The sequence below is a fragment of the Ochotona curzoniae genome, unplaced genomic scaffold, assembly GCF_017591425.1.
Source record: "Ochotona curzoniae isolate NIBS_2020 unplaced genomic scaffold, NIBS_Ocur_1.0 scaffold_4506, whole genome shotgun sequence".
Classification (NCBI taxonomy): domain Eukaryota; kingdom Metazoa; phylum Chordata; class Mammalia; order Lagomorpha; family Ochotonidae; genus Ochotona; species Ochotona curzoniae.
In genome coordinates, this window is record NW_024467119.1 from 19,261,497 (window position 1) to 19,276,359 (window position 14,863).

The 14,863-nt window shown below is 43.3% G+C and overlaps 1 protein-coding gene across 1 annotated transcript in view; it reads left to right on the forward strand.

Annotated features, from left to right (window-relative positions):
* Window positions 1–13,709: 13,709 nt before the first annotated feature.
* PARM1 (prostate androgen-regulated mucin-like protein 1) overlaps window positions 13,710–14,863 on the forward strand; it is a gene marked incomplete at its 5' end in the record, with an annotated part of 32,562 nt that continues 31,408 nt past the window's right edge. Inside the window, one exon of the mRNA XM_040967136.1 lies at window positions 13,710–14,544. Coding sequence (XP_040823070.1) covers window positions 13,710–14,544 — 835 coding nt within the window. The remainder of the gene's footprint in view (window positions 14,545–14,863) is intronic.

A 14,863-nucleotide genomic window follows, 5' to 3' on the forward strand; every position in this document is an offset into this window, starting at 1 on the left:
ATGCCATAAATCAATCGGTGTGTTTCTTAATCACTTTCCAATCCTTTTTACCTATGCTTATCTCTGACCTTTCAGCCTGCTTAATAAAATAGGTGATCTGCATGGAGTAAAGGGTGGTAGAGGAGGAAACGTGACCGCCCCAGGATCGGAGACTTTCATGCAGAAATGTCAACTGCAGGAAGCACTGAGCTTCAGTCTGTGTGAGAGAAAATGGAGCCAAATCACACAAAAGCTAAATGAACTGTAAAAGAGATGGAGATCTCTCCCTGTATGTCTGCTTCCGTATCACCTAGGTAACTGTGTATCCTGCCCATAGCAGGCGTGCATGCTGTACATAGTTTTGAACTGGGCCTAAACAAATTCTGTTAGAAAATTTCATTATTTTTCAAGAGAGAGAAGAAACAGAAAGAGAGAAAATCCAACTATTCATTGCTTACATCCCAATTGCCCACAACAGCTGAGGCTGTGTTTGGCCAAAGGTGGGAGCCTGGCCTCATAGGTGGCCAGGGCCCAACTTTGTGCCATTCCATGTCACCTCCCAAGTTCACAGCAGCAGGAAACTAGAACTGGGACAAGATCTGAACCCAGGCAGTCTGGTGAGGGATGTGGCCATTTCCATGCAGCGCCTTAACCACTACTCCAGATGTTCACCATAATTGAATTTTGAAAAGGTAAATGTCTCAATGGCACTTAACATTTTTAAGTAATGTTAGTGGCAGAATGCCATCCTAGCCAGTGTTTATATGCCATAGCATTGGGAAATGCTTTCCTCAAGAGAGCAAGGCATGGGTATCTGATTATTGGCCATTTCCTGTGCTTTTTTAGCCACTCAGCCTGTGGTCTTTCATATGACATCTCCTACAGACTGCCTTAGAAGCTTCTGCACATCTCTTTAATAAGATGGAAAAATACAAATCTCATTCAGCATGTTCCTTTCCTTCCTGACATGTCCTGTGGGTGTGTGAGGCAGCTCAGCTTTCACCAGGCCTCAACCCACAGAGGACCTGGGGTCGGCTGACAGGTCCAGCTGCTGATCACTGCACAGAGCAATGTGGTCAGCTCTCCACGCCGGAGACTCACAGCCATGAGGAATGTCATAGTCAGCTTTTTGTCACCATAACAAAACACTTTATAAGGAAAACAGGTTTACTTACTGCACAGTTTTAGAGCTTCAAGGGCACAGCCCCTAAATCAGTTCAGCTCCAATAAGGTCCCTCTTGGCAACATCCCATCATGGCCAACATAGGAGGTGGCAAAGGCAGGAACACACGTGGGGAAAAAGTGAGCACAGTGCTAAAGAAGAAGCCAGAGAACCAGGCTTGCATTTTGAAGACAGGCTTCTTCCAAGAGCTATCATAATCTCTTCCCAGGGTTTGCCCTAAATGACTAAAACACCTCCCACTTGGTCCCTTTTCCTGAAGGTTTCACCTTCCAATATCACCTTACTTGGATAAATTTCCTAACACGTGGACCCATAGGGGACAAGCCACATCCACCTCCTAGCAAGGAGTAAAAACATTCCCATAGTAGTGCCTGAAAAGTGCTCATGGACGATCATTAACATATTAAAGGAGATGAGGACGTTTGGGTCCAGCTGTCCCTCAGACAGTCAATAAAACAACCTAGCATTGCCTAAACTTTACTTTATGCCAGACAGTGTGATAAGATTTTTTACATGAGCCATCATTTATACTATACATAGTGGAACATCTGATTTGCAGTGCCTTAATCCCAAAGATATATGCTGGGTACTTGACAGGCAGCCAGGAGGCAGGCGTCCTAGGCCTGGCTTCACACATCAGTAGACTCCTCAGCGGCAAAGGATTTTCTTCTCTTTCAGTTTTGTCACCTTTAGTTAATTAACTTTTATCCTTGACTTTGCAAGAAAGCCTGTTACTGTCCCAGATGTCACATCTGTATCAACAATAGGTAGGAGATTAAAACTCATTACCAAGACAATGATGTTTTACATATTCCTTGAAAAGACATGAAAACATGTCCAGAAATCTATTAGCCTCTGTTCCCTCCATCTCACTGTAGAGAATGAGGCTATATTGGGAGTCCTTATCTGCAAAAGACATTAGGGAAGGAGAATTTTGCTTCTTTCTTTCCTGTAATGTCACAAGCAAGAAGACTGGAAGTGACTGTGGGCTTAGCCAGGCAACGATTCCTCCATTTGAGACCAAGACATTTGCTTGTGTAGCAGTAGATACTTACCCAAGGTCATGCAGTTGGTATGTGGATTCCTTGATGGTTTTAAGCACGGTTGGCAGCTATATGGCCCGGGGGGTTAAAGGGTCCCAGTGATAGAGGTAGATGGCCTACATAAAAACCCGAGATGTTTAATTTCTTACTTCTATATGTTGAAAGACTATATACCTTATTTATGTCTCAGTTTTCTCACTCATAAAATGGGACTATGAGCAATATTAAACCTGTTTATTGTGAAAATTAAATTGTTAATACTAGTCAATTACCCAGAATTTTACATGTACCAAGCGCTATGGAAGTTTTCATTAAGAACCTCTCAATAAGCAAGCGTCTTTATTTTTTTAATACTCCCAAACTTAAACCCACCTGTATGTCTATCATCAGTTAACCAGGTAAGTAAATTGTGGTATATTTATACAATTTCATGCAGGTCAGCAACTACCCAACAACATGGGGAGCCCTAAAGGTAGTGAAAGAATCGAACATGGAATAGTACACACTGGGCGATTCTGCTTATTTGAAGTTCAAATCCAGGCCAAACCAATCTAAGTGATAAAATCAGAATAAGAGGACAGGAAAAACATTTCCAGGTTGTAAACAGGTTCATGTGATTTGATCTCAGTGGTGGGAACATAGGTGAAAGTTTATTTAGTTGTATGAGGGGTCTTCAGAAACTACACAGAAAATATGTAATATGAAAAAGCTATGTGTGGATTTTAAAATTTTTTGTTCCCAAATTAACTTATCTTATTTCACTTTGCCACTCATTTTCTGAGGCATCCTCACACACTTACTATGTGTACATTTGAGACCAGCATCGTGGTGCAGCAGGTAAAGCTGACACCTACAACACAAGCATACCATTTTGGAGCACCAACTCAAATCCTGGCTGCTCCATTTCCCATCCAGCGCCCTGTGAATGTACCTGGGAAGGCAACAGAAAATGGCCTGGGGCTTGGGCCTCTACCACACTTAAGGGAAACCCAGATGGAGCTCCAGGTTCCTGGGTTTGGCCTGCCACAGCCCTGGCAGTTGTGGCCATTTGAAAAATGAAACAATGACCCCCCCTTTTCTGTCACTCTGGACTTGATTGGGAAAGACGAGTGGAATTCAAGAGCTGATTGCCTTTTACTGGTGTTATCCTGTAACTGGTCAAAAGGCTTCCTAATTCCCCTTTAGGAATTCTGATGTGCACCTGGTGGGTTACCCCTGGGAACTGTCCTCCCAAAGGCTGGTGGTCAAGGAGGAGATCTCTGAATGGTTCAGGCTGCCCGTGCAACAAGGAGAAATGTAAGGTACTTAGAGAGAAGTGGTGAGCAAGTGAGAAAAGAAGTGGACAACTGCATGCAGGATTGGAAAGTGCTGGAGCTTTTCCCCTCTTGGTGGTCCTAAGCCAGGGAAGGATCAGAAGTCAAAGCCAAGCAACATCAAAAGCTTTGTAAAATCCTGACTGTGTCTAGGAACCATGAGGCTCCTACCCCATGTCTGGGTAAGAGATCTCTGCATTTCACAAACATCCGGGCACAATGATTTTCGATTCTATAAAAACTTTCTTGAATAGTCAGCAACTGATTGAGCAAACAGGAGAAGGAGGCTGGGAAGCTGAGCCGGGTTTCAGGCCAGAGAAGGTTGCCAGCCAGTGCCAAGGAGAGTGTAGATTGGGGAGAATCACAACCTGCACTCTGGAGAACCTAGTGGCTGCCTTTGCTCAGTTCTGCTCCCCTCACCCACCCACCGCCCCACACACATACATATTACCCCAAGAGCCCCATGTATTCTTTCTCTGCCTTCTTCATGGGGATGTGTGAATATCTTTCCTGAAAATTAAGGCAAGGAGAGGGGGAGACTGCCTTTTGGACTGCCTAGGGAAGGGGTCAGGGTCAGTCTTTATCCTGGGGTGAATGGACCCAGCCACAATTCTGGCCTGTGCTGTAGCAGATACCCTTGTGGTCACAGGCCTGGCTCCACACACATCTTATTTTATACCATCTGCACGTTGGGACATCCTTTGGATGGGTCCTCATGTGCAGTCATGCCCTGGCCTCCACGATTGTAGAGTCAGGGCCTAAGGAAGGGAAGTCCAAAAAAACCTGACACTGTGTTTTAGAAACGCTCCTAGCATTTGCACAAGCCTTTAGGTCCTTGCTCCCATGTCAATGCCGACTGCATGTGACTGAAGCCATCTTCAACCACAAATTGGTCAGAGAAATGGCTTTGCCCACAGCAGCATGGTACGTTCAGAACTTGAGGCATCTATTGGCTTTCTTGCCCAGCATGGCTTCCTGGAAGCAATCCTGGAATCAGTGAGTTTAAGTAGGCATCTGACTGACTGAGACAAACGATAGAAAATGGTATATTGGTATAATTTGTTTTCCCAGGAAGCATGACATTTCTCCACTTCTGCTATTTTCTCATTATCATTCACAGCACCACAGGGAGCCTGGTGATATCATTAGTAATGAGTTTATGGACAGAGAAATTGAGTCATACAGCAGGTCTGCTGGTTCTGATTTGGTGACTGGAAAACAGAGCCTCTCTCCTCTTTTGCACTGAATTATATCTCATTTCCATAAGCAAAAATATTTATGAAACTATGGCTTTCTTCTCTAGGCCAGTGGCTTCTTAAACACTATTTTATGGTTTTGGGGAATATGCATTCTGTCTAGACTTACAATAGCTTTGAAATACCATGTGGTTGGACTAAACCCTGATGAGAACCCTCAACCAAGGGCAATGTGGAGAACTTCTGTGGATGTGGGGAACCTAACAGTGATTTCCTTCAAGCTAAAGAATATGAAAACCTCAGGTTAAACCTCTTGTTTTTTCTCTATTGAAGTTCAATGTACTTAGTGATGCGTTGTGGATCTGCTAAGACTAGTCTATGCTTGGGTCAACTGAGAGATGGTCAGCATTTGAAGAGTTGGCTACTCTAGTCGGTGTCACTCTTAAACAGAGAAAATCCTTACAGTCTGTGAAAACAGGCAAATAAAAATAGCAGAAATTTTTTATAATGCCCACTGGAAATTTCATGTGTTCAGTTGTTTTTCTGCTGTGATGTCCCAGCATATAAGTCCTGGAGTACTTGTGTGTGTCAAAAAGAAAAAAACATATGTATATTTTTACTCAACAAATATTTCTCGAGCACCTTCTCTGTGCCAGACTCCAAGGACAGACCATAGTCCTTGGTGTCAGGACTCCCAGCTGGATAGGGGACAAGTATAGAGAGTAACTGTGGCTCAGCATTATGTGTTCTTCAGTTAAAATCAGCTTCAGGTATTGTGGCCACACAGGGGAGATAAGGTTCCAGGCTTCTTGGAATCGGGATGGTAAGAGGACAATCATGGAGGAAGGAGGATGAGTGGCAAGAATGACAGGTGTGAAGAATGGGAGGCAGATGCCACTGCAGGAATTCGGCAACTCCCAAAACCACAGTATTTATGGAACTTGGAGTAGGGGGACCAGACAAAGCGTGATGCCTTGTGTTCAGGAGGTCAGGATTTATTCTAAGGACAACAGGAAACCTGTGATCGAATCAAAGGGAAAAGGAAGCTGCACACAGACAGGTAACTCTTTGAAGATCACTCAAGTAGCCAAGTTAGAGGACAGCTTAGGGGAGATCCAAGCAGACTGCTGACTGATTGGCTTCCAAATGTGGGAAATATTGTGGTATGTCAACATCAAAAAGTGTTTAAAAGGTGAAGCCTGAAGCCAGGCAACTTCACGTTTCACCTGTGCCATGTACTGTGTTACCTTAGGGGAATTACTTAACATTTCTGAGTGTTTCATCATCTATGAAGCAGACAACAAGAACACCTACCTGGTAGAGTCATGTTATGATTAAGTAAGATGGTATGTGCAAATGGCTCAGTACGAGTCCCTGCACAGAGTTGGCTACTCCAGTACTCAATGGCCACTCACTTAAAGGTCCCACTGGTGGTGGAGTGGCATGGCCATCAGTAAATTACTCAGCATGCAAGCTTCAGCAGCTGTGGGCCCTCTGCCAAGAGACAACAGGCAACACTCCCAGTTGACTTTTGACCTGGCTGCAATAAAAGAAGGCTCAGTAGCATTCCAATCAACTTTCATCAAGTTGGTCAAAGCTTTGTCCCATGTTTTCTCAAGTACTTGACAAGTAGAGGTCAAGGAAGAACGTGGTCAGGAAGGAAGTAAAGCAGGTGGTTTGGCTTCAGAAGTTCCTGGCACTGGCCCAGGGCACTGCTCATGGAAATCCAGGGAAGGTGCTAGCCCAGGGCATTTTGTAACCTGTGTCTGTAACTCCTAGTCTACTGGCTATGTCTATGAATCCCTCTTGACACAGGAAAATCTCACCTGCTCGCCTTAGCCGTCATCCTCCAATTCTCTCCTCCAGTAAAGCAAGAAACCAGGAATCAAGACAAACACAAACCCTCTCAAATATCAAAGGTGTAAAGAGTGATACTGATTCCTGCCATAAAAGACAATAGCCATGGACATGAATAATTGTCCGTACCATGAAGATTTTGCTTTTCTTCAAAGCAGCAATCTGTTAACAATTCCTACAACCCAAAAGCTACAGCCTACTCAGACATCAGGAAGGACTGCTCTCTATAAACTTATGAGGATAAATTCTTCCTCTTGTCCTGGACTTCACATCTGGACTAAGTCTAGGAAAGTGCCCACTCTACTCACTACACTTAAATATGTGGACTATCTATGAGTGTCTATGAGTGTCACTGTTTTAAAGCAATGCACTATATTTGTATATATTTTAACTTTTTCAGCTACTCCGTCTCACATGGGCTTCTCCTTGGCTGCTCTGTAATGAGTTGGCTGTTAAATTCAACCACGTTTTTCAAGGCTGGGAGCACTATCTGTGTGTTGTTGGGGTCCAACTCTGCCCCCCACACAATTCTTTTAGAAGACAGTGTCCTCCATTCTTCCCCTTAGATGTGAGAGGGAAAGCATACCACCCTTGGTCTGCTCACTCGTTTGTTGAATGATGGGTTCTATGCACTCATAACTTAGGCTCTCCCTAGCTGTAGAAATCTGCTAAGATTTATTTGTAGTTATTTGAAAGGCAGAGCTACAGAGAGGGGTGGGGCGAGATAAAGAGAATCTTCCATCTGCTGATTCATTCTGCAGATGGCTACAAGAGCCAGGGCTGGGTCAAACCAAACCCAGGAACCTGGAATCCCTTGTGGGTCTTATAGGCAGGTGGCAGAACCTATGCACTCAAGCCATCCTACACTGATTTCCCAGGATCATTAGCAGGGAGTTGGACGGGAAGTGAAACAGCTGAGATATAGACCACCACCCATATGGGATGCCAGCACTGAAGGCAACAGCTTAACTCACTGTGCCACAACTCCCAGAAAGAGTATACTGTTATCTATTTGACTTGTCCAATTTGGTAAAGAAGCACAAGTCTCACATATAACAAGGTAAGAAGCAATATTTCCTTTGACTTCTCCATCTCTCTTTGTGTTGAAGCCTCAGTACCCAGTGTGCTGGTATTTGAAAATGGTGTTGGGCCCAGTGCAATAGCCTAGTAGCTAAAGTCCTCACCTTGCATGCACCGGGATCCCATATTGGGCACCGATTTGTATCCTGGCCGCTTCAGTTCCCATTAAGCTCCCTGCTTGTGGCCTGGGGAAGCAGTAAAGGATGGTCCAAAGCCTTGGGACCCTGAACCTGGAAAACCCAGAAGAAGCTCCTAGCTCCTGGCTACGGATCAGCTCAGTTGTGGCTGTTGCAACCACTTGGGGAGTGAACCAGTGGATGGAAGATCTTTCTTTTTGTCTCCTTCTCTCTGTAAATCTGACTTTCCAATAAAAATAAACAAATCTTTAAAAATGTGTGGAGGAAATAAGGCTGTGGGGGGTGGGTCCATTAGGACAGTGTTACTGCCTTTACAGTCATCCAAAGAGCTTCTTCTCTGGTTTTGCATGTACCTAGAAAAGAACAATTACGGACACAGCTCAAGGCAACTCTCCTGAATCCAGGATGGGAGCTCTCATCAGAACTGAAATTGGCTAGCACCATGACCTTGTACTTGTAGTTTCCAGAACTATGAGAAATAAATTTCTGTTGTTTGAGCAACTCATTCATTGAGCTCCTGGCTCCTCCCTTCTATCTGGAGCACCCCATTTTGAAGAGTGAAATAGCAGATAGATCTCTATTTGTGTGTCTCTGTCTTTTCTCTCCTCATTTCTGCCTTTTGAATAAAGATAAACAGAAATTTAAAAAGAAAATCATGTGCCGGAGACCAGCTCCAGCTGACTGAGAGCTTGCAAAGGATGTGTGGATCGGCGAGATGATAAGAAGAGATAAGACACGGACCACCATGACATGATGCTCATAATGGACAACTACGAAAAGTTGCCTTCTTTATTCATACATAAATCATTACAAGTTTTTGTACAACATCGAATTGTTTCATTTTTCATTACATCATGGTTATGAAAATGCAAGAAGCAATCTTAAAAAATATTTTTCTATTTCAAAGAAAATATTTTTAACAAACCATTACTCATTGAAACCTGCAATCACCTGGCTGAAGCCAGGAACTCCACGGTTGGCAGCGCATGCAGTTACATAGTGACAAATAGTTTACTTATACTCAAAATCAACTTTTACTAAACACAAACTAATATTGATTAAAATATTAAGAATACAGAATTAAAAGATCATAAATGAAAGGATTTTATAAAAGCATATAACATAGATTCTTTGCTAAATTTTATAATCAAATCATGTATTAATTACGGTCACCTTCACCTAGTGCTGATTCAATTGTTTTTTATTCTTTTGTTAAAGGGCAGTGAAAGGGTTCAAGGCAATTCAGCTAATCTACAAACAGAGGGCCTCTTACAAGAAACTTCCTTTCATCTATATAAACTATTTTCTTTCCCTAAATATAAATGCCAATATAAGATAGAAATTTTTATAAATTGTTTTCTTTCCCTAAATATAAGTGCCAGTATAAGATTGAGATTTAAGCCATTTTGAGGGGGTTTTGTTTTGTTTCCTTTTAGAAGATGCCCCACATATTTTGCTTTCTTGTGCTAAGAAACTAAAATGCGTCATATCATGTGTTGTAACAGTTCGAGGTGCATGGTAACAAACTCTTTGTACCTCCATGATTTCCATCTGTTGCAAGATATTATCAAGCCATTTATTAAGGAAAACATTACTTATACTAGGGCAAACTTTAGGACAAAAGTGGGCACATAACAGGATGTTTGGAAACATAGTGGGCTCAATTATATTATTGTATACTTTTAACTGTGTGTCATAGCCTTATGTTACTACAGGTGTTTTTATCATAACAAAATAGATCAATTTGAGGTGTCATACCAGTTACAGGAATCACTTCACATTAGCAGAAAAACAACACCCTCAGAAGAATTCTATGAAACATCAGAGAGGTGATTGAGTTCCATACAATGGGTGAGGCAGCAATGAGGTGACCAGAGACATTCTGCTGGGCCTTGCCTCGCAGCTAGAAACTCCTCGCAGCCTTGCTAACTGAGGAGCGGTGCTCATCACACACCCACGCCATCCGACCCAATTACACGGCTCCCCACAATCATGGGCTTTATTTGCTTTGTTCAAGTGAAGACAACCAACGCTGCCACACAGTTTCATACATTACTGTAGTTTTAGGAATAAAAGTTGCCTCAACTAGGTTGTGAAGTACTTTTAGTAAGTATGTAGGAGAGAGGCTGGTGCTATGTCCCAGCTGCTCCAGTTTCAAACCAGCTCCCTGCTTATGACCTGGGAGGGAAGCAGAAAATGGCCCAAGTCTTTCAGCATCTGCACATACTTGGGAAACCTGGAGTAATCTCATGGCTCCTGGCTTCAGATTGGCTGGAGTGAACCAGTAGATGAAAGATCTCTCTCTCTCTCTCTCTCTCTCTCTCTCTCTCTCTCTCTCTCTCTTTCCCTCTCTCTGTGAGTCTGTCTTTCAAATAAAAATAAAACAAATCTTTAAAAATCTAAGTGCAGTAGGAAACCATTGGGAACGTATGATCATCTCCGTACATTTGGAAGCAGGCAGACCAGGGATTACAAACACATCCATGAAAGTTTAACAAGGACATGGATGTTCCCAGCAGCAAAGCAAACTCCTGGACTGTGTCATTTTCAGCCCCTTAATGATCTCCATGGTGTATCTGTCAGCTCCCCTAGAAATGACAATCAGATATCTTAAGTGACACCTTGTGCATTCTTATCCTTTCTGAATCAACTCAAATACCATCTCTTCTGTGACTTTTCTAAAGGTCATTTGAAAATGACACTTGTATAATGTTACAATTTATAGTGTTCGGGCAGAATGCATTAATCTTTCTTCAAGGTTTCTGTTGCAACAAGATTTCACTTTTGTAAAGCACTTATCACCGTTTATTAAAGGGACTTAGGTATGCTTTCTGTCCTTCTAAATGATGAACTCGCTTAGAAAAAAACATGGAGATAGCAGCTACTCAATAAATATTTAGGGAATGAATGAGTGCATTATGCTCCTTTGTATTTGACTCATTCCTCATTCACTTCAGACTCGGGCTCTGACTCAGCCACCAGCCTGAGATTCTGTCTGCCTCCACTTGCCTATCCACCATGTTGTGAACAGTACTTTAACTATGTTTTGCCCTCTGAGCCTTTCATCAGTCCTGGGAGCTGCCAGGAGGCAGGACCAACTGGCTCCAAAGATCACATGTGAAGTTCCAGTGCTTCAATAATGTTTGTCCCAGCTGTTATTTAGTCCAGACTTCAAAGATTTCTTGATTTATGTGCAGTTAGTAAATATCGCAAGTTCACAGCTGCCAAAAGACCACCCGAACAGCATGAAGCAGTATGTGGCCTAAGTTGGGAGGTCTGCCCTCCAGTTTATTAGGAAAATATCCCTCCTACAGTTTATGATATTGATATTTTATATGATGCCTTTTAAATAAAAGGAAACACTGTTTGGATAAAAAGTCAAATGTTAAATTCAGGACAGACAGATGAACTCCCCTTCAACTTCTGATTATACTCTGTGGTCAGATGATGAAGGAAGCAGATTGTATTCTGAGCCTCTGACTGCCTCACCTGTGGTCTTTTCTGTCCTCTGTCCTGGAAAGTTGTCCTTATTTTATTCCTTCCAAATCTTTATTATGATTGGCCTACACCTATGTACCACCTCTGAGGAAGTCTTCACGTGGATATTAGTCAAATAATTGAAGAGCTAACCTACTAGTCATAAGCACATGTCATGGTGGAAAGATAAATAATGAGAATGGCTGATCTTGCCCTTATGAGTATGAGGTATGTAGCATCCCCTGATGAGGCCATGAGGGATGCAGCCATGACAGAGTGATATGTAAAACAGGGTAGAAAATCATTGCAGTTTACTAACAAAGTTCTTAAGTTAATCCTTTCCTGCCTTCCTGCCACCCTTTCTCTCTTTCTTTCTTCCTTCATTCATTCCATTCCCTCTTTCTGAAATGTTTATTGAGCACTTTCTATATCAGAGGCACTGTCCTCGGCTCAGAGGTAACATCAATGAACAAGAACTGGGTCATAGTCTAGTAGAAGAGAGAGAAGAAATAAGAAAATACCTTAATATGTGCTTTTATATAAAGAAAAACACTGCTGGCATTATGAAAAACAAAAATGAGCAGCGGTATGGTAGTTCATCGAAAAATTAAATATGTAATTACCATATGATCTAGCAATTCTGCTTCTAAGTATATATCCCAAAGAACTGAAAGTTCTCAAATAGGTGTCTGTGCCTTCATATTCTAAACAATAATAACCCCCAAAGAGCGAAAAGATGGGAGCAGCTCAATTATCCATAGATGAGTGGATATATGAAAAAAAAAAGGTGGTATATACATGCATTGGAGTATTATTCAGTTTGAAAAGGAAGGAAATTCTGATACATGCCATAACATGGGTAAAATTTGAGTACATTGCACTAAGTGAAATAGGCTAACCAGTATAAGCACAAATACTGTGTTCGTCTACGTGTGTGAGGTATACAGAGCATCAAACCCCTGGGGGTAATAAGATGGAGAAAAGTGATTTTCCCACAGCTGAGGAAAACTAAGAATGGGCAATGCTTGTCTTAAGAGCATAAAATTGAACTTGAGAGGTTGGAATGATGTGGAGATTGATGGACATTGCACAACAATCTAAACGTGATCAATATCACTTAAAATGGTCAAAATGGTAAGGGTTTGTTACAATTATTTCACCACAATAAGAGAAAAGCTTCAAAAACTGTTCAAAAATTAGACGAAAGACTGGGATAGCCATGTTTGATTGAATGGTCTGGTAAGGCCCCTGTGAGGGACAGATGGCTTTTGCATGGAGTCTGAACAGAACAGAGGTGTGTGAATGATAGAGAGGTGCAGTTTGACATTGTCAGTGCCACCTAGTACTTTTGGGGGTTGACCAGTTAAAGAGTAAGATAGCAATAACATCTGGAGAAGATCGTGCCAGGTACTGAGTGAGTGGTAGGCCAGAAGGACTGAGTCCTGGAAGGGTGCTGACTGACTGAGTACGAGACACAATACAGTCATCTAGGCCAGTGACCGTGGTGGCTGGTGTCACATGTCACAGAAATAGTGAAAAGAAAGAGAAACCTGTTTGGATTGGGCGTATATCTACAAGGTAGATTCCTATGACTCACTAATGGGTTTGATGAGAGGTGAATGAAAGGTGGTGTCTCCATTTTTAACTGGCCTACTTGGTACATTGGGGTCCCAGTCACTGGGATGGAGATGACTAAGGGAGAATCTATTTGAGGAGGAAACAGGGCTTGAAGAGACCATCAGAAAGCATGTGACAAAGTGAGGCCATAAATTCCCCATCCAGCAAGGAAGCAGTGGTACATATTAGAGTGAAAGCATGAGGAATAGCATGGGGAATAGAGGGAAAAGAGATGGCAACTAGTTCTAAACATTACAAACTACATAGGGGAACATTCACGAAAATGATCTAATCACAAGGATCTCAGGCTAGAATGTGGGAGAAACGTATTCCAGTCTCAGCAAATATTTCCAATCTTCAGATGACTTCTCAGAAACAGTCAGTCAGCTTGCCCAGCTTTCAGTGGGACAAAACCGCAAGTCTCTGAGATGACTCCACCCCTCCTCTGCCAATCACTCACGTGCCACCAAGCACAGGTTCCCCGCCCTACCACCACATTGACACACTCCGTCTGCTTCACTGTCAGTGTTGTGGGACTGGCCCCCCAAGCAATGCAGGCAAATTTTCAGATGCCTGTGAGTCCAGAGGTTCACAGGACACTGTTTAAGCCAACCAGAGCCCAGATTCAATCATTTCGTGCAGGTGTGGGCTGGGGTGTAGTTGATCCACCCAGTATCTGACCGATTGCTCTTATTGAGCATCACAAAACAAGAGGAGAGCAATGACTTGCAGGGAAATATATTTCCATGGCCTTAACGATTGGAGAGGGTGCCATGCAAATGAGAAATGCCTGTGAACATACTGTGACAGGCCTTGCCCCTAGGTGATTCCTGTATGTTAACCTCATTTGTGTTGGCTCTTCCACAGGATTGAGGGTTCACAGTCTGCCTACATCAGCCAGCTTGCCTGTTTCTCTTCCGGCCAAAGTGACTCCACCGCTCACCATCTGGACTAGCTCTCCACAAAACACCAGTGCGCTCACTGACCCCCAAGCCAGTGACACTCCCAGCTCCTCTGGCCTCCCCATTGCAGTCTCAGCCCCAACTTCAACACTTCCCAAGAACAATTCTACTGAGCCCAGGGAAGGTGCGGTCACCAGCACAGCCACAAAATGGGAAGCTACAACCCAAGACTCCTCCCCTAGTGGGCTCTTCCCAACAAGCAGCAGAGACCACTCAACGCCTGTCTCTGGGAGGCCTGGCTCAGCCACTCCTGAAACACGTGTTCCAACAACAGAGTCACAAACCCCCATGGAGTCTTCCACAGCTATTTCCCCACAAACTCCAGGCTCCTCCCCCCAAACTCCAGGCTCCTCTGCACAAACTCTAGGCTCCTCCCCACAAACTCCGGACTCCTCCCCACAAACTCCAGACTCCTCCCCTCCAGCCACATCAACTTCACCCCCTGAGATTCCTCCTGCCTCTGTCATCTTGGAGCACAACTCCACTGTGAGCACCCTGCAGCCCAGTGGCACTCCAACCACACCAGCCTTTCCCACAGAGGAGGGCAGCTCTGCCAGTCCATCCACTGCACAGCCCACAGCCGAGCCCATGCCCAAGGAAGGAACGCCCCAAGAAACTGAGTCCGGCATGGTGATGTGTGAATTTGAGACCACCACACCTTTTGTGATTATGCGGGAAGTGGAACACGCCTTAAGTTCAGGTGAGTTTTGTGTCCTAGTGACATACTAAGCAGCTTAAGTCCACCAGGCACCAGGGACTAAGTTTGGATTTCAGCATGCAACACTTGAGCAGAGTTATGGCTGGCAAGAATTCCAATTAACATACACATTTTATTTTGGGTCCTTTAATAATTTCCAGCTGATACAGTGATATTCATTATTGCCAAGGAAGCAAGTGACACTGTAGAGCAAAAGGATACACAGCAAAAAAACAATAATAATAATGATAGTAATAATAATAGGAATTAATAGGATTAAAGCTTTGCTCAAACTTTCTAGGTGTCAACTCTTGACTTCTGA